This window comes from Ornithodoros turicata, chromosome 7 (assembly GCF_037126465.1).
Source record: "Ornithodoros turicata isolate Travis chromosome 7, ASM3712646v1, whole genome shotgun sequence".
Lineage (NCBI taxonomy): Eukaryota > Metazoa > Arthropoda > Arachnida > Ixodida > Argasidae > Ornithodoros > Ornithodoros turicata.
Window position 1 is genome coordinate 8,850,467 of NC_088207.1, and position 19,898 is coordinate 8,870,364.

General features: G+C 48.8%; 1 protein-coding gene across 3 annotated transcripts in view; it reads right to left on the reverse strand.

Moving 5' to 3' along the window:
• Window positions 1–12,711: 12,711 nt before the first annotated feature.
• The window catches only part of LOC135400191 (venom metalloproteinase antarease TserMP_A-like), a 67,827-nt gene continuing 60,640 nt past the window's right edge, over window positions 12,712–19,898 (reverse strand). For all 3 annotated transcript variants that reach the window (XM_064631932.1, XM_064631931.1, XM_064631933.1), the window contains 3 exons: window positions 17,850–17,997; window positions 15,694–15,825; window positions 12,712–12,869 (listed from right to left, as the gene is read on the reverse strand). In XM_064631932.1, coding sequence (XP_064488002.1) covers window positions 12,756–12,869; window positions 15,694–15,825; window positions 17,850–17,997 — 394 coding nt within the window. In that variant the 3' untranslated portion in view covers window positions 12,712–12,755. The remainder of the gene's footprint in view (window positions 12,870–15,693; window positions 15,826–17,849; window positions 17,998–19,898) is intronic.

The following is a 19,898-nucleotide window of genomic DNA, read 5'->3' on the forward strand; positions in this document are numbered from 1 at the left end:
TGTTCCTTGTCTTGTTACGCGTTATGTAGATGACATCGTAGTTATTTCAACGGATGGCGGTCTTGTTTTCCAAGCTCTGCAGGCGATGAAGTCTTCATCCCCTGAGCTAGGTTTCTCTATTGAACGTGTAGTTGATGGTACGCTTCATTTTTCTTGATCTTTCTTTGAGGTTGTGTGCCCTATTATGTTGGGCGTATGGTAAATGTGGTGGCTAGCCATTACTTCCCGTAAACAGCTCTCATTCCAAACTCAAAGTCGGGCATCGTGGCCTCTCTCATCCGGTCTGCGGTAAATAAGTCTGCTGCCATTTGGCTTCTGACAGACTTCACCATCAGGTTTACAGCTTAATAAAAGCGGGGTTTGGTCCTGCTTTGTTGTAGTTAAAATTACTAGAGTGTTTCCTGGGCATAGGTGATGTGAAACGTTGCGGTTCTCAGCAGCCTTCTGCACCAGTTTGCATTCCACATTTTCATGCTGTGTCTCATAACATCCTAGCCGCTGCAAAAAAAATTGATGTTCATGTTGTTTTCTTCAAATGTTGCGCGTTTGCCGTATTTCACACAAGACTCGCTTTGTTGAGTGCGCCGTAGGCGCTGTGTATTATATTCCTTTTGCATGTGGTTGTTCCTACGTAGGACAATCTGGTAGATGCCTATAAACATTAGGCTCTTAGAGCATAAAAGAAATGCCGACAGCCTTTCAGGAAATTCTGAATTAGTCGAACACTTGAAAGAATGTCACAATTGTTTCCCGCTTTTCCAAGAGACCAGTGTTTTGAAAAGGTGCGTGACCCGTTTGGGCCACTCTTAGCTGAGTACAAAGAGATTAACTGACGAGGCAACTATGTTAGTGTTCCCTCTGTTTCGCCGCTTCCACCAATCAGGAGGGTATTGGGAGTGTAGGCTGTCATTAAATGGGTTGCTGTGTTTGAGAACGTGTCATGTTTTCTTGTTCTGTTCCGTGTCTCACGTTCTGTCGTCGTTTCCTATCCAACACGTCACGTGATACGGCTTATCGCAGCGCCGCTGATGTTCGCTCTCCAGGCGAATACGGTTCAGCAACGTTGGGCTCAAAAATGTTGTTAGACCTTCTGCAGTTTTGCATGATTGCAGTGGCGCTCAGAGTTTTCAATCACAGGAATAAAGGGACTGGCCAACATGTAAACAAAGGTGCCTATGTTTCGTGTCAGTAGACGAGGAAAGTCTATTTTGTCTGTTTTATTGTGATATCGTCTGAGCTATCATATTGTGCATGCACCATCAGGAAGTAAATGCGAGAAAAACGTCCAGATTGCCTGTGTTGCTGAATTAAGAGAGGTGAGCAAGGAACAACAGAAATTAAACACATTCAGTTGAAAAAGCTGTTTCACGCGTAACACTCGTGTACCGAATTGTGCAACGTAGAGTTGAGGACAAGTGTAGTGGGCCCAGTATGCGCCCAAAGGCAAAACAACTGCGTGATCAGAATCGGGCCTGCAGGCTCCGGTTTTGGGACCCAGTTAAGTTGGGGCACGTCTCCAACTTAAAAAAAAGGTTCCTGACCCCGATCGGGATTTTCGGGCCTGTGCTGTCCGTTGCAGCGCCCTACTGGCTCTACCAATGTATATATAGCGAAACTCCCGTAGGGTCCTGCGTCTTCAGATGACGCCATGATGAAGACTGTCAGCGCTATCCATCCGTTGCGCCGACTACTACTTTTCTAAGTAAATGACGTCCGATATAACGTCAGCAGCATGAATAATAAGTAGTGCATAATTAGTATAGGGATGTGTCAACCGAATCCACGAATCCTAGGCAGGGATATGAGATTCGGGAATCCGAATCCTAGTGCCAAAAACGGTGAATCGAATATTTCGAATCCACCGACTACGTTTGTTCATTTCTTTTTGTGAAATTGACGCCGATGGAGTCCGCCGAAAGCCTCATTGACCGACGGGTGTTTTCATGTTTTTTTACATTGCTCTGGACTGAAAGAATTCAGGCAGGTACTGTTACATTGCAAGTTTAAACGTAATATGGTTTTGCTTTTGATTGTTGCTTTAGCGTTATGGAAATAATTCAGATTCGAGCATTTAGTAGTATGGACTGGACACAGACTGCCCCAACTCACAACTTCGTCTAACCACGATTTATTTAGCAATTAGAGCTAATTGGGACACCCCACATTAATCAGCACCCTCCAGGGTGTCACCACACTAATTGGGGAGCAACTAACACGTGTCCAGAGCAAGCTGTGAGTTGGCGGCAACCTGTGTCCATAAAAAATAGAGTGGAGAGAAAAAATTTAGTCAAAAATCAATGATGCCGTTCTTAAGAAACTGCTTCGGAACGCCCAAGTGACCAGCGACCGCCATGTTGCTCATTGGCGGCGAGTAGTTTCAGAGATCGACGACAGGTGGTCACCTAGTTGAAAGGCATCACACCAGATAGATGGCGTGGAAACGTCTAACTGCTGCTGGCAAACAGCACGAACAGTACACATCGGGGAAAAGGCTTAGGGGCTACCAGTTAGGCCTAACCACAGCGTCACCTCACAACGCTACGCAGCTAACACAAGGCGGGAACCGCAAAACGCTAGGCGCACAACGCTGAACATGTGACAACACGCACAAAAGGCCGCTACAGGTCACTGCTAAACAAGTCTAAACATGCACGTACCGGGCACGGAAAACATGCGAGAAAAGGCTTAAGACGAGTGCGGTCAAACAATGCACAAACATCCGCAAATCACTCACCTTTTCCCCAGCGGCGACGGTGCGATCGATCCCAACGACAGCCAAGCACAAACTGACCCGGTGCGGGGACTGCAGAGCGATCGAGCGCACGTCTGCACTCCACGAGATCCAGTGAGCAAGTGACTGGGGCGCCCCGTCGTGGCCGCTACGCATGCCCCCGCCCGTCACCGATATCCAGCGGTCTTCTCCTCGCGGGCGGTTTCGGTTTCGCTCTATGCTCCTGCTGCGCGCGCTCCTAGCGGCAACAGGTGTCTTCTCCGTTTCAGTGTCGCTCTCGTTTCTTTGCACGTGTTTATTTGTACAAAGGCAACGTGCATGTGTCATGTGTGGTTTATTCTCCTGCGTTTCTCGCCAAAGAGGAAAGACAAAAAGCAAAGAACTTCGCGAATTTATTCGCGGCATCGTGGAAGAAGCCTTTCAAGTCCACCGCCTGGAATGGTTGCAAGCACGTCAACAAATGTGTCAGGACCAGATGAAGACGCTCGACCACATCTTAGCGGCGGACACACTATCGAGAAAGAAGCCAAACTTTATTCTGGATAATCTGTATTGGGAACGCAGTTCCCAATACAGATTATCTTCTAGATTCTAGAGGACGACGACGTGTAAATAGAGCGATGCATTTCTCTACGAGTCTCAGTCTCTTCTTTTTCTTCGGGCAACATGTATGAAATGCAACATGTCTTCCCCTGAACCTTTCCCTTTCCGTCACCCTTTTCCCTGTACTTTAAGCAGCCCCTCCATGTGCGGCAAATCTACTTTTGTTGCAAACGTGCTGAGGAACCTAAATGACGTGGTGGACAAGCCTCCGTCACACATATTCTACGTGCAGAAATATGCTTCGCCGAGCATGCAGTATGAATTTGGGGACTCCGTAAAATTTCCCAAGGAGCTACCACGAAAGTGGGAGACGTCGCGCGTTACGCTCATCGTCGTCGACGATCACATGACCGACGCCGGTTTCTTGAAGCAGGTGACCGACCTTTTCGTTCGGGGTTCACACTACGCCAATGCGTCGATCTTCTTACTTGTTCAAAACAGCTTTTGCGACAGTAGCCATTTTAGAACTATATCCTACAACGCCAGGTACTTCGTCCTGTTGTGCACCGTGCGCAGCGTGCACCAGGTGGAACATTTCTTGCAACAGCTATTTGGCAGAAAAAGATTGGAGTATTTTGTGGACGCATATAAACAAGCGATTTCGTCGCCCTACGCTTATTTACTCGTGGATGTTCACAATTACACGCACGAGGATCACAGGTTGCATAGCAATATTTTTCCGGGAGAGCGTCAATATATCTATTCTCCGAAATGAATCTCCACCCTCACCTCACTTTACTCAAAGTGTCCTCCTTATCTACCCCATCCGCGCCGTCGGGACGCCTTCATACGTTCTTCTTCATCCGACGTGAAACACCTCTCTGAAATTAGTCTCAGTGTATTGAACGGGAAGGTGGCTCTAGCTCCAGACACGTTCGCGCGTTTGAAGAAGCACAAACGGTTCTTACAACGGCTCGCCTACAAAAAGATTCACCAGAATCCGCTGTGTTTGAAGCGCTATCTGTCTCACTAGCAAGGACAGGGTGTTCTTTCATCGATGGTTCCTCTCCTGCTTTCCGCTGTTTGAACCTCCTCGCCAATAGCCAAGAGAATTGAAGTGACCGGCTCCTCCATCGGAAACATTATTTCCTGGAAGGAGAGCGACGACGTCAAAGTGAAACTCATACTGCAAGCACTGTATCGCATACTCGAGCACTACGGATTCGACCCCTACGACAATAAAAACACGAAGACCGACACTACAAACGACTATTCGCTCCTCTCACCAGAAGTGGATGAAGAGGAAGCGGAAAGGGTCGTCTCGGAACTAAATAAGGTTATTTCCTGGGATCGCGAGGGTTGTGTCTCCGTGTCAGGCAAGCGCATCAGGCACTCCTCCGTTTACGAACTCGTCAATTATTTGTTGCAACGTAAGATAGGAAAGAAACCTTCCTGATTCCCCAAAGTCTCGAAACTACTGTGCCTGATTTCTCTGCCGAAATCTCACGAGCCTCAACAGCAGCAGCAAGCCTCCATTGCGTGGACGACTTATGGAGGGATATGAGAAACCAGAGGGTGGTTTGGGGGGATTGGACTGCTATATAAAAGTGAATCACATGAGCAAAAACAAGGCTGTCCCCATTCTCAGAAATTTGGACGCCTACACGCTACACCATCTCGGGACAAGAAAGTTTAATATGAGACGCATCCTCACGGTCAAGATCAACGACGTGTGGCAAAGGGAACTCGCCGACTTTTCAAAATACAAGAGGTTCAACGGTGGCTACTGCTACATTCTCGTGGCGATCGATTCCATCTCCCATTTTCTGCGCACCGTCCCGAACGAAGCTCCCCGTCCGAAATGAAAACGGCCATGAATGAGACTTTTTCGGGGAGGTAACGCACCTACACGCATCTTTTGCGACAGAGGAGGGGAATTCTACAACAATCGTCAAGGAGTACCTGTCATGAAAGAAGGTCCACATGTACTCCACCTTCTCTCCCGTAATCAAGGCATCGCAGGCGGAACGGGTCATACGCACTTTACGTGACAGAATATTCTGCTATTTTAGAGTAACCGGAAAATACCACTTCGTTTCCGCGCTTCCCAAGATCGTGCGGGACTACAACACCACCAAACACAGGACTTTGGGCATCAGCCCGTCCGATGTCACGCCCGAAAACGAATTGGAGCTGTTCAATAAGATAAATGGGAAGCCCATCGTACCCTCTGTGAAAACAAAGCTCAAAGTGGGGGATAAAGTGAGGGTCCTACTACACAGAAAAGGTTTCCATAAGAGCTCGGAAGGGTGTTGGTCACCTCAGATTTTCACCATCTCCCGCCTGAGGGACACCTCCCCTCCCGTCGTGCACCTGAAAGATTATCGGGGTAAGGAAATGGACGTATCTTTCTACCCGGAGGAGGTACTCATCGTAACCTGAGGCGCCAATCAGCCTTGGCCAGTAATGAACCTTGGCCAGTAATGAAAGTGCTGAGAAAGAAGAAAGTGAACGGTCAGAGCTTCTCCTTGGTTCGTTGGTTCAGTTACGACAAAGAATACGACAGTTGGGTTCTGAGCAGCGACGTGTTCAAGATTGGGAAATGACATCAGACATCTATGTCCACGATGAAAGATGAAAGGCACTGAAAAGGTTAGCCAGCTGTAGGACTCGAACCCACATCTTCTGGATTGCCGGTCCAGGGCTCTACCAATTGAGCTAAGCTAACACGCCTTCTCAGTGACTTCCAGGGTGCATCATCTGAAGGGACAAACCAGCCACTCTCTCTCACTCAAGGGACAAACCAGCCAGCTGTAGGACTCGAACCCACATCTTCTGGATTGCTGGTCCAGGGCGGTCCAGGGCCGGTCCATATGACGATCCCGTCGTATGAATGTGTGTGTGAGTGAGCAAAACTCTAAGAGTGAAAGGAGGATGAGTGAGAGAGAGTGCCTGGTTTGTCCCTTCAGATGACGCACCCTGGAAATCGCTCAGAAGGCGTGTTAGCTTAGCTCAATTGGTAGAGCCCTGGACCGGCAATCCAGAAGATGTGGGTTCGAGTCCTACAGCTGGCTAACCTTTTCAGTGACTTTCATCTTTCATCATTAAATTCTTAGGCAAATTGAGGCTTTGTATGTATTTGTCCCTTCTATGTTGTTCCAGCCTCGGAACATCAGTTCTTTCATGTTCGTTAGTTGCCGCCTGCGTCGATCCCGTCGTATGAATGTGTGTGTGAGTGAGCAAAACTGTAAGAGGGAAAGGAGGATGAGTGAGAGAGAGTGGCTGGTTTGTCCCTTCAGATGACGCACCCTGGAAGTCGCTGAGAAGGCGTGTTAGCTTAGCTCAATTGGTAGAGCCCTGGACCGGCAATGCAGAAGATGTGGGTTCGAGTCCTACAGCTGGCTAACCTTTTCAGTGACTTTCATCTTTCATCGTTGATTTCTTAGGCAAATCGAGGCTTTGTATGTATTTATGCCTTCTATGTTGTTTCAGCCTCAGAACATCAGTTCTTTCATCTATGTCCACCTCCCTCAAACGCCAGCATGGATAAGTTTCCCTCGAATAAACAGAATGCCTTCACGGTAGCTTTCGGTGGTCCTCTTCAGCTCTCGAATTGCTATAAAGTCGGTCTGATGGATCTCAGCATAAGCAACGATTTTTTAAGTATCGGATACAAAAGGCAAGATGCGAAAATCGAGGTTTCTTTCGAGGACACAGTCAAAGCCACGAGAACTTTTCGTGTCACTTCGGATCACGAAAAGGGATTTGGAAACAGCCCTTTTAGAATTTAACGTTTCTTTCGCGTGCAATAAACTGCGATACGACTTTGTCTTACCCGTGGACGTGAAGGCTGTGGAATTGGACCCTCGCCTCACACAGGGGCTCGACTCCTCACTAGCATCGCGCGAAGCAGGTCGTGTGGTGAAACCTCCCAAATTGAGCGAACGCGAAGTCACCTCCATCTTATTGGAGCACGCCGCACCCGTCGCTTTCGGCGACGTCACTTTGAATTCCGAAACCACGTCCCTACGTAACACACTCAACAAGTATTTGCAGACGCACAAGCTGGACGCCTCACTAGAATTCGCTGATAACGTCTACTCTCTGAAAACGCCGAAAGTGTAGCAGGTACCGGAACCCTTCTTAAACCTGCTACAGCTCACACCCGTCGAGGGACACGGAGAAACGCTACGCATCTCTGTTCCCGTAGCGCATCAATTTTCTTTCACGATCAAGACGAAAATCCCTAGCAAGTACATCCGCCTCCCGCCTATTATGCAACGCCGCAAGCACTCCTGGATGCGATTAACCATCGTGTAAGCGAATGCGAGCGCTTCAGCTTCGACGGAACCGAACAGAAATGTAAAATTCGGCTTTCCGAGGGCACCACCACCTTAAGACTTTCCGAGTATCTGACCGTGCTTTTGGGGTTTGATTCGCGTACCGTGTTCATGAAGAAGGATGCCAAGAGCTCCGTCGAGGTACCCCTGGATCCCCCGTTTCACAACATTACCGTCTACACGGATATCGTGGAACCCACGTACGTGGAGAGCGGGAAAAAAACAATATTAAAAATTCTACCCTTTTATTACGAGAAAGACAAGCACGTCGTCACCTACACGTTAGATAACATACAGTATTTTAACCTGTCTCAATTCGAAATGCCCCGGGAAGACGTTTGCCGTTGCGGTCCAAAGGTAGAACCAATTTAACGTTGCCTTTCAAATATGTAGCGTAATTCCCGTGTACACGGGACCCAACGAGGCAGTGCGTTGGCAGTGCCCAACGAGGCACTGTGTTTTCCAACGAGGGGGCAGTGCGTTGGGCAACATTTCCAAGTTTATCGTTCCCATCTGGCAACAAATAAAACCGATCGCCAAGAAAACTTTGAAGTGATCTGCGCGGAATTTGGCCGACGGTGAAAGAGTATCGCGCGCAGTAAAAAAGACGGCCATAGCAACGGGGAGAGATGTGCTGGATTCCATGGAGGGCTCTGGAAACAACAATGGAAAGAAACGTCACAAAAGACAACAAAAAGGTGCCGACACACGACGCACCTGCAGATATCTTTGGTTCGCCGTGAAGGTCACACATCCTGTGTGCGCTCCGTCCATCATGACGTCAACGAAAGACAAAAAAAAACAGCCGCAACTGTCGCAACTCTGTCTGACAAGTGACGTGATGATATTCGAACCCCCTTCCATTCAATACGGCGTGGAAGGTACTTCGTACCAACTCTTTTATCCGGTCAACGGGGTAAATAATAGAGTAATCGAATTTTGTATTCAAAATTTGCAAAGGTCACACTTGGACCTCTATGGCAGCTTCATGTCTTTGACCGCTCGCATTGTTCGCGAGGACGGGGAAGAAATGGACGAGAAAGATGTCGTTTTCCCAATAAATCATCTGTTGAGCGACATGTTTAAGACGGTCATCGTTTATGCGAACAACAAGCTCGTCAGTTCCAACGCGTTGTACGCCTACAGGAGTATTTAGGACATCGTATTTCATTCCATGCCCATGGCTCAAGAGACAGTGCATGCGGCTGGACTCTTTGTTGAGGGCGACGAACATTTAAAAAGCGGTTACGACATCTCGTCTCACAGTCCGAAACGACGTTATGACGGGTTGTTTTGGCCTTCTGGCAGGCCTTGCAGGATCTTGCCCAGTGTCTCACGTCGGCGTTTATGCCCGGCCAGAGGAAACGGGAACACAACAGACGCTGAGTGGCCTGGAAGCCCAGATGAGCAATGCTTGTAAGCTCTGGAAGGCTGGGAAACGGAGCGGAGTAGGAAGATACGGGCTCGGCGAATCACCGGAAACGTCGCAGGCGATGTCGCAAGGCGCCATGGGGAGAGCTATATACTTGAGCTGGAGGGACGTCTTGCGGTGGCTAGCGGACCTACAATCACGGAGACCTCGGTCATTTGCCAGTGCATCCGCGATGGCTTCGAGAGTGATACCTGAGACACGGACAGCCTCGATGCGGGAAAGGGCATCCGCAGCTTGGTTTTCAGCAGCGTGCACAAAGCGAATGTCCGTGGTATACTCAGAGATGTAGCACAATTGACGAAGGTCGGTAGAGGAGTACGCAGCACGGTTAGACTTGAACGCAAACGTTATAGGCTTATGGTCCGTGAGCACGTGGAAGGTCAGCCCGTCGAGGAAATGGTAAAAGTGTTCAAGCACGTAATAGATGGCCAGGAGCTCTCGACTGAACGGGCTGTACTTTTCTTAAGAGGGCTTGAGTCTCTGGGAAAAGAAGGCCAGCGGGCACCAACCAAGCGGGCGGGAATATTGTTGGAGCACGGCCCCAACGGCTTGGGTTGATGCGTCGACCATGAGGTGGAGGTCAGCCGAAGGATCAGGATGTACCAGTAGTGCGGCAACAGCCAAGGCAGTCATCACGAGCATCATGTAGATGGCAGTTTTGCAGCACAGGTGATGAGGCTATGCGAAGGGGGTTACCCAGTAGGAATACTGTATGAGATTTCTGAAACACTATTGGCTAAGGTAAAAGGTGTGGTCAAGAAGAAGCACGATAGGTTACCTGGTCGACCGGTGTCCATAGCGTATGTACACACTATGTCACACAACTTGAAAAAAGTGGGAGAGAGCCATTGCGTAGCTGTGGTCCTCTCAGCGCCAGCTAACTTAATAACTCTTTGTGGTAAGTGAATTGTTCTCCTACAAAAAGGGGCTGCCAGATTTCGCACAAGAATGCCTCGGTTGAATGCCGGCAGAATGTGGTATATCGCATTCCATTAACATGCAGGAGGGTTTACATAGGCCAGACTGGGCGCTTCATTAACACTAGACTGAACGAACACAGGGCGTTGGTCCGTAGCACCACTCCATCAGTACACCTGGCTTTTCACTGCAAGACCTGTGGGTGCTTCCCGCTATTCAATAATACAACAATAGAGGGTGGGTTCAAAACGCGCGTTGCTCTGAAAATTCTGGAGACCTTCTTAATCACAACGTCAGAGGAAGATCACTGTGTTAGCACACCGTCATTGTCACTCTTATCAGCCGAAAGGGAATATCTTGGAACGTGCGCGCATCGCAACCATCATGTGTTGAGCAGCTAGTTTTTTTTCTGTTTTGCTATTGTGATAAGGTGTTGTCACATTCCTTGTGTCTTGTTTTTGTATTTAAATGTGTGTTGCAAGTAAACTTCTGTTAGTTGAGAGTCAGCAGTTCGTTTGTGCACTTCCTCGTCCGTGTCCCTGGCTGCGTTCCGTTTATCATTATGTAAGTTACCAACTACCCCGCATTTCTACGCTCGTTTCGTGAAGGTGTGGAAGTGGAACTGGTCTAGAACCGTAGATGCGTTCTATGCTCTATAATTGCCGCAGGGGCGCCAATCCCCTGATGATCCACATGAGGCGGTGAAGACCACGGACTGGACGATGGTCGGATCAAACCCAGCTGCAACATATGGTCGAACTCTTAGCGGGCGATCTTGAGCCGGTCGCCGGTGAGGCGGCGTGACCGAGCCGTCACATGGGAACCCGTCGTCACAATGGTGTGGGTGACAGCATGCTACAGGATGACAGCTAAGTTGCAGGGCTTCGCGACGGAAGGGAAGTCGAGCAGAATGGCGGAATACGGAGACGAGGGCAAAACTGTCCTGATGCCCGAGCTATGTTGGGAAGACGGGACGCCAGAGATTGTGAGGCCGGTTGTGGAGTCAGCAAGTTTCTTGCGGGGGATATTTATGTAGAGTCCGAAGTGGTGAAGGAAGTCTGCTCCCAGAATGGCGTTAGGCACGTCGACTGTGTCAAACAGCCAACGATAAAGGCGCCTAAGCCCGATGTCAATAGTGGGGGATCTCAGGCCAAAGGTTGCAATGGGCGAGGTGTTGACGGCCTGAAGGGTCAAGGACGAGGGCCTACGGGTTCGGTAAGCCCGCGTAGGGGGGCACGATGCTCACCTGAGCGCCGGTGTCCACCAAAAGCGGTGGCCTGCGATTCGGTCAATGACGTAGAACAGACGGCTTCCTGGGGGGCCGTGGTCGAAGGCCGCCTCCATCAGCCGGCCTCCACGCTTCCTGTCCAGAAACAAGGTCTTGTGGACTTCAGTGCCTTGTCGCCGTATTTCCTGTGATACCAGCAGAGGCCGTTGGGCTGGCTCTGTGCATCATAGTGGTCGGAAGGAGAGCGGCGGCGGCCGCGGGACGGCGAATGTTAAGTCTGAGGGATGTGAGCGAGAGCAGAGCGGAGACTTTCCACAGCTTCAGACAACCGCGCAATCTGCTCCTGAAGGGCGCGGTTAGCGCTGTCAGTTTGAGGAGGAGGGGCGTGCGGCGTGCGGTGGGAAATAGCGGCGAGGGAAGGAGAAGAGTACTCAATGATCCTATCCGCGAGTTGAGCGAAGGCGTTGAGGGAGAGCTCTTCGGAGCCCGCCAATACCATTCGTACTTGCTGCGCGAGCCTCTGGAGCTCACGTAATATAGGGTGGTGATCGTACGTGGCGACTCCGAGCATTTTTTGCATACGATGGAGAAGATCGAAAGAATCGCTTCCTTGAGCTGCTGGTACGGATTTTCGGCAGGTGGGGAGGCCAGAAGGTCGTCTACCTGGTCGACAACATCGGGAGGTAAGGCCGAAACGATGTTCACATACATCGTAAGGGGCGATGTGATTCGGCGAAGGGCGAAGCGAGCTTCGATCTGAGAGAACCATGCGCGCGGGTGTTTCGTCCAAAAAGGCCGGAGGTGGACTTCTACTGTGGCGCCTGTCGAAGCAGACGGTGCAGAAGGAGGCGGCTCCAAAGGAACGTCTGGAGAAACGTTCATTGTCGGGTCACCAGTTGTGGCGTGTACCTCGGAAGACCAGGAAGCACAACCAGACTGACTGTCGTTGTCAGAAGGAATGCGAAAGCACACTGGCACGCAGCTGCGGCCCCGCGAGCTCGCGTCACATTTATTGCGCTCGTCGTCGATGGGCGATGCTGATAGGCGGCCGCTACAAGATATTTAAACGCAAGCGCTCGTATTAGGAAGTCGTTTTTTTAATGGGAATGCTTTCAACGAGGATTGCCTTGTATTCCATAACTTTTGCCTAAATTTCCTAATAGGGTTAATTAATGAATTTTAGATATTTACAATGAGGAGACCCGATACAAGGTAAAATTGACAACAACTTATCAGTGCAAGTTACTGGTCTAATAGTTACATACTAAGGATGGCCGCATAGCTCAACTGCACAAACGACATCTGTACTGAAGTTTTTTTTTTTTTTGGAAAGGATAAATGCGCTATGCCCTGTATTGTTTGCGTTTTGTCCGTGTGACAAATATACCAGAGCGCAAGAATGCCAAACCGTTTCTATGTTTTAGAGTCAGGTTTGGAACGACTAAGGGTGCAGCATCTCACCGTGTAGCAATGTCATATTTTGAGTAAAAAAAAACATCCTGCAAGCTTAAATGCGCAACACAGAGATGTATTTAATGTCACTTTGATCATCTACACAAGGCTCTAAGGTTTCTTCTTCGGAATCAGTTCCTTATTCTTCTTCTTATTCTTCTTATTTTTCTTCTGAATCAGTTCCTTGTACTTAGCAGAATCGACACATTCTCCGTTGAAGCAGGCCTGGAACGAAAAGCGAAATATATTATTCTCCCTCTTGAAATAAGTCATGTACGCGTTACATCAAGTCGAACTGGTTATTGATTTACTCCATGGGCAGGCCCGTACCACATGGTTAAGATTACAGGAGGCGGACCTGTCATTTTGCTGGCACTACATTCAACCCCTAGCTTCCACTTCATTCCATTTCACTTATTTCATGCGATGCGGAGCTCTTCTCTCTGTATATTGTGGGATGTATCCTGTAAACACTTGAGTGCAAGGTATGTCTCGTGCTTCCAGCACGACCAACTCTGGCCCAAGTTGTTTCACCGCGGCGCAATTAATGTGCACAATCGCTGCCGCGGTGACAGATCAAAACGCTCCACCTGTAGACTACACCCACTCTAGTGTGACGTTTGTGGTATAGAGCCACCTCATTCGTTGGTAGGAAAAACCGTCTGCTACGAACATTACGAGCAGTTTATTGTTGTCTTCTAGTCGTTATATGATTTATATCACGTTTTCTAAAAAACAGAGCATATATGCAGCCCGACAAAAATAAGATCGCGCTGCGATCACAAGAGTAATATCCGTGGCTTCTGTGGAATGTCAAAACTCAGGTAAGCAGAAAGCAAGCAATGACGGCGCTATTGTGGCGCCACCTGCTAGCCACTGAACAAACTGTGCGGTGAAAACCATCTGACAGGCTGCACCCCGTCGGGAAGCACTGGAGTATCGTTGTACAGCACACAGATTCGTGTTGCACCCCTCGTTCTTCCCGTGGTGTCAGCTGTCCCAAAAAATCGAGGTCGTGTCGTTGACTGCCTTCAAATCCTCCATTTCCGACATAACGCCGCCGGAGAACGCCTTGCGTCTCCGAAGCGGTAGCAGACGCTCCAGCCTACACGGTATTGCTCACCTCGATCATGTAATCCCAGGTCCAATGTGGAGCGGCCCTACCCATAGCCCTACCACTCAAGCCACATAGTGACGTGCGTGGCGGCGCTCATCACATGTCTATTGTGAAGGCGAAGGAGGGTGTTTCGCGCATGGGAGATTCAGGGGGCTTTTGCAGGCGTCCCGATTTCGCTACGGGTGCACTAATTGTGGGAAAACTGTTCTTGTGCGCCTGACATTCCATACCAACCAAAAACAGAAACAAAGTTGTGGGCTTCTAGACTGCTCTCAACCTCGAACTGCTCGAACCTCCTTTCATCCGACTGAGAGCGACTGCGCTCAAAAAGTCGACGCGCGTTATGGTCCGGTGCTACGAAAAGCGTAATGTTGGGCTATTTTTTTCCGCTGGGATAGCTCGTGAATATCACTGTCAATTACAATGACCTTGAGTGAATTCGGCACGCTCTTCATGTTGGTGGGGTAAAAAAGTTACCTTTACTTTGCAAATTTCCGGACTCTGTTCGCAAATATTTACATAACTAAACATAGAATACATGACATTCACATCAAGAATTGGCAAAAACCTAGTAAGAACAAATGCATTTGACCGCATGATTCTAGGTGGCGTAGCCTTTTTATTATAATTCAATGACACGTTTTCTGGGACACCTTATAATGTGTACGAAACAAACGGGGTTCACTTTTATGATTGCACTGCCATGTGGGGACATCACTGCTGTCGAGACAACCGTTCTCCCAGACCATGTCGTCACTACCTACATTGCGTCGAATTCGAGCACTGCACGGGCCCGGCTTTTGCGTTGCTTGTGCGGCCCTGGGCCGGATTCGGGCTTCAGCCGCCGGGTCGTGTACGGGCTCGACAACGCCGGCATTAGCCGTGTATGTACGTGCATTTTCGTGCCACTTTTTTTCGATTGGGTATGGGATATCATGGCATTCTCATCTGAGAACTATCACTTTTTGATATGTGTTCATGCTTATTTCATGTAATGAGCCTGGATTTCACACGTGCACTCATACAAATTTGGGGTTGGTGGGTTGGGTTTGGGTTTGGGGGATTGGTGTGGCCGGCGCGCTGAGATGTTTGCCGACAACACGAGATGAGTTGGGCGATTTGGGCAACAGAAGGAGCGTCCTTCGCTCCATCAAAGGCAGAGGAGCAGCCGATTACTACGACTGCACGCGACGCCGCTCTCTCCGTGAAGCAGAGTGAAACACTGTTCAAGTCGGTCACCACCCAAGCAATCGAGCACCAAGCACAGAGCGGCTTGCAGGCAGAGTGTACCTCCTCACTCTCTACCAATTAGCTGGGTCCTTTTCCTGTGCCCTTTAGAATATCTGAATACGCCTACTGGCCTCGAGAGCACATAGAGCTGAGGCTGCTGGGACCTGGCCTGAGCATGGAAACAGTCGGGTACGGGCTTGGCCCGGGCTGAAAATTTGTAGAAGACGTCGGGCCCTGGACGGGTGCGGGCCATAGAAGCCGCGCTTGGGCCGGGTACGGGCCTGACAATTAGGCCCGTGCAGTGATCTACGTCGAATACGTCGCTGAAGCACATCAGGTTTTTCACATATGCCATTTGTTATCGGTGTTGCCACGTGATTATTGAAGTATCTCGGTCAATGGTAGAGAAGCGTCGCACGCGAGAGTCTTGTCGACTTCGTTACTTTTGCGTTCCGCTTTTCTCGAGGTCGGTCTCCCAAAAGCAGTGGCGGATCCGGAGGGAGGTTGAACGATCACCCCCTAAACAATCAGGTTTAACATCAGATTTCCGCTCCCCCCTTCTCCAGCTACGCGCTTCGACAAGGGTCTGGGCTACTACCCCGCTACGGCCACGTACATACGCAACATACATACAGACGTACATACCAAACGTACATACGTTGCAACAATTCCACAATGCTGCAATTGGAAATAACATTGTACCTTTTTGCTCTCCTTGAACTCTTTGCCGTCGCACGGATGACCATCGAGAGCGCTGGCCGTCGCATAGAAGGTGTAGCCATTCTCCTCTTCCGCTATGCAGTTGATTTCGCAATTAGAAGACACTCCCGCTTCCTGCGAGAACAAGAATAAATAATGCGACACAGTGAGGGAGGGGGAGGGTAGATTGTGACAACTGTAATCGGATTTCAATGCACCTATGTAGCCTATACCGTATGCCTGCTTTGGAATTCATTTGCTGTAATGATTTTGTGCACTGGCAGGACCTACTCGGTTTGTATTCTAACTTTTTTTTTTTACTTATGGCTCGGCTTGACCTTTTTTGCTTTGTCATTCTACTTTCCCATTTACAAACCGCACTAACAATCCCGTGCAAATGCTCCGTCCAGGAGAAAAATCTCCTAAGGCATGTTAAACTTGGAAGGCTCACTCGTACAGAAATCGGTGCAGGATCCTAATAAGCGAAGACCACTTATGACAGCTTTGTCAGTGTAATTCGCACAAGGTGCGAGATAACGAAGCTTACAGCCGAATTCATGAACAAGCTTCGACTCGAAACTTGAACTAGCCTCGACTCGAAAGCGAGGATCGATGCCGTCGGAATGTTTATACTGGAGCGGCAGAGAACGTGTTAGAGCCAATCGGCGTGCTCTGGCACGAGCACACTGCATGATGCTGGTTGCGCGATCTACGCTGTTTGCCGTTGGAGTATAAACAACCCCGTAGCATGGGTGCTACTTCGAGAACGCTGCTCGACTCGAGTTTGGCTGGTGTCATGGCGGAACACAGGTCGTTCGCTGAGTTCATCGACTGCGTTTTGTGCCACGATTGCCTTGAACTGGGTGCTCAATGCTCCCAATTGCTCCCTGCTCAATGCTTCTGTTTTTCGGTAATCTTTATGCTATATCAAGCTAGACCAACCCCAGATCCAGCTGTGACCAAAATTTGTATACAAGCCTTTCATTCATGTTTTTTTCTGCTTTTCTTTCCTTTTTGTTTCTTTCTTTCTTTCTTTTTTTTTTAGTCAGAGACAAAGCTTGCACCTGTTGTCTCAAACGGTCGCGAGAGTTCCGTCGCATCATCTCCCCAGGGTAATGCGAATCATAGTGTGAATTCCGTTTGTTAGATGGTCTATCTGTCTCCACCGTTTAGGCAGAGCACGAATTAGGGCCATAAAAGTACGTTTGACATGCTCCCAGTGCCTCCCCAAGAATGGTCTCTCCTAGAGTCACTAAATAAGCTACGCTTTAGAGTATCGACACTGAGGCAAAAGGGCGAGTTGGAGCCGCCATGTTGTTTCGGTTTGACCTCCAGCGCCATCCATGGAGCGCTATTCGACGTGTCGTCTTCTTCCATTGCCGAACTTCATCTTCATCTGTTTCTACTGCCGAATTAGAGGTGGGGCTGCAGGTCAAACGGGAACAACATGGAGGCTCGAACTCGCCCTTTTGCCTCAGTGTCGATACTTTAAATCGTAGCTTAGTTAGTGACTCTAGTCTCCCTTTCTTTCGAGCAGCCTTTAACTCTCGGGACGTTGTTGTGAAATATTTGTTTGCTCGTTTGTTTATAGCTACCTTCAAGGCGTTGTGTAAACCTTGCGATCCGCTAACAAACAGTAATCACGCTACCTACAGTGATATGGGAGCACGTGTATCGGGGGTGTATGGAAGTGGATCCATCATTTGGGGAAAGGGGTGACCCAAAGAACTCCCGCGTTGGGTGACGCGTATCTTGCTGACGACACTGGCTTGAATGACTCTGCAACGTTCCTGCCCCAGTCGAAATTCCATTCGTACCCGAGTGCATTGGATCATCCTCACGTCTTGAATAACACCTAATCTTTGTTCGTCTGTTGCTCTAAATGATACCGCATGGACAACTTTCCAAGAACGTGGGTTTGTATCACTTATATTGGTACTCGATCATCGTTAATCATAAAATACTTTTTAAAATGGAAGCTTCGAGCTAGAAATATGCATGTAAAGCTCGAAACAGAAAACGAAAACAGATTTTCCCACAACACCACATTTGTGGTCCCGTCAGAGAGATAGGCAGCGATGCAGGTTCCATCCCGATTATCACTCCTCTCATTTTGTGTTACTTTCTATGGTCTTCTCACACCGTGTGACTTTTCTTACCTGGTCATAGCGGTAATCACGGTTCAAGTGCTTCAAATCAATTTTGCACATCTTGTCGAGAGATACTACTTCACCCGGATATTTGTAAGACCGCTTGATTGTCGTGTTTCTGTTCTTCTCGTGAAGGCACTTGTATTCCTCTTCTAATCTGCGAAATATCGAACCGATACGTTAAATACTACATCATAACTACGAATTCTACCATTTTATTATCTTGTTGACAGTACGAATTACCATGCACTGATAGGCCATGGTTATCGAAAGAGGGATAAGGTAGGATTCATTGGAGCTCCATAGCTCCAATGAATGTCATGCCAAGTTTAAATGAAAGACGACTTCGAAAAATTATAGCAAGCACCAGCAGAATCATGGAGGAATGAAAGAAAGGAGGAGCCCTATTGCGCACAGAAGTGAAGCCGAGATTGGGGCCATTCCAGAGGCATCACCGCTCGCCTTCCGATTTCAGTTCCATACATCTCTATGGGAGCCCGCAACGAATAGTTTCGGAATACTTGGAGAGGTGTGGTGGTAGCGCGGAAGTGGCCCCCAAAGTGGCGTGTGCAAATGGACCCCATTGGGCTATTCAGGTAGCGTGATTCTCGCTTGGCTGCAGAGAAGCTACAGCTCGTCTCCTATCCTTACATCACTTGCCCCACGCTCCTCTCTTCTGCCGTTGAGGCGGCTCTTTTTCGTTCCTCCATGAGTAGAATATAGTATTGGGTCATCCTCTTTCTCTTTCATATCCTCAGCGGCTGTCAGCACACACTCCGATGCTGGTATGGCCGCATTGTAACCGGGAAGAAAGCCGACATACAGTTTGGCTTAGAGTCACTAAATAAGCTTCGCTTCAGAGTATCGACACTGAGGTCCAAGGGAGAGCAGGAGCGCCATCTTGTTTCCGCACCGCGCCGGTACCATCCCCAATTCAGGATCAAAGAAATCTAACGTAATGCTCGTTGTGGGATAGAGAAGCGTGTATGATTGTTGCGCGATAACCCATGTATTGTCCACCAGAGCGTCCCGGGGATGTCAATGTGAGCTCAAGGCCGTCAACTGCTGCTTGTAAACGAAAGGAACATTTTATCCGAGCACGATAGATGGCATCGTGCGCTTGGGTAGCGTGGCGCGGGAACAAGATGGCGCATGCTCGCTCCTGCAGCTCAGTGTCGATACTCTGAAGCGTAGCTTATATAGTGACTCTAGTTTGGCTGACCTTCTCTCCTTTTTTTCTTTGTTCCAATAAATATATATTCCCGGGAAGACGAGAGCTGGTTTGCCGATGGCGGGTGCCAGACAACGCACCGCTCTACACCCGATGTTCCACGAAGGCTCCCGAAAGGAAACATTTGAACACGTGGTGCTATCCAAAAGCTTTCTTTTCAGTCAGCGTCCCTGACATATCGGCCAGGAACGGAGCGGTGAACTGGTGGCGTGCCTTTATCCTGATGATGATGAATACAACCGAGCACTGTGTATGAGTCAGGTAGAAAAGCAGAAAGCATTGGCGAAGCCTCCCTTCCGCCTCTTCCTTATCTCCTGTCACCCCACCGTGTGAACTAGGCGAATGAGTACGTAACTGGCTACAGGAGATTGAGCGAAACAGCGGACTGGTATGCTTCTCCGCGCAAGAAATATGTAAACAGAAACCAATTAATTAATTTAAAAAGCTCAGCGCAGGTTTTAAAAAATAATTTTCGCTGAATGTCCCTGTCGGCAAAAGAGATGCACCCAAATCGTCCGAAGCAAAATTTAAATGTCACTATTTGTATTTAATTAGTGAGCGTATGCAAATGCTCAGTTCTTGCCGATGTGTCAGGGATGATTACTGGAAATAAAGCTTCTCGATAGCACCACCACTTCTAATCCCGGTACCCAGTATCTATATTATATACAGGCACGCCTGTATACCTTGAGGTTCAGCAAACGTCATCTGCAAATGTCCTTTGGATGTATTAGACAGAGAGGAGGGTAGAACAATAATCCCTCCACACTCGTACTATACGTACCTGTTCGTACGCGTAAATGGCAAATGTTCAATATCCCGAAACG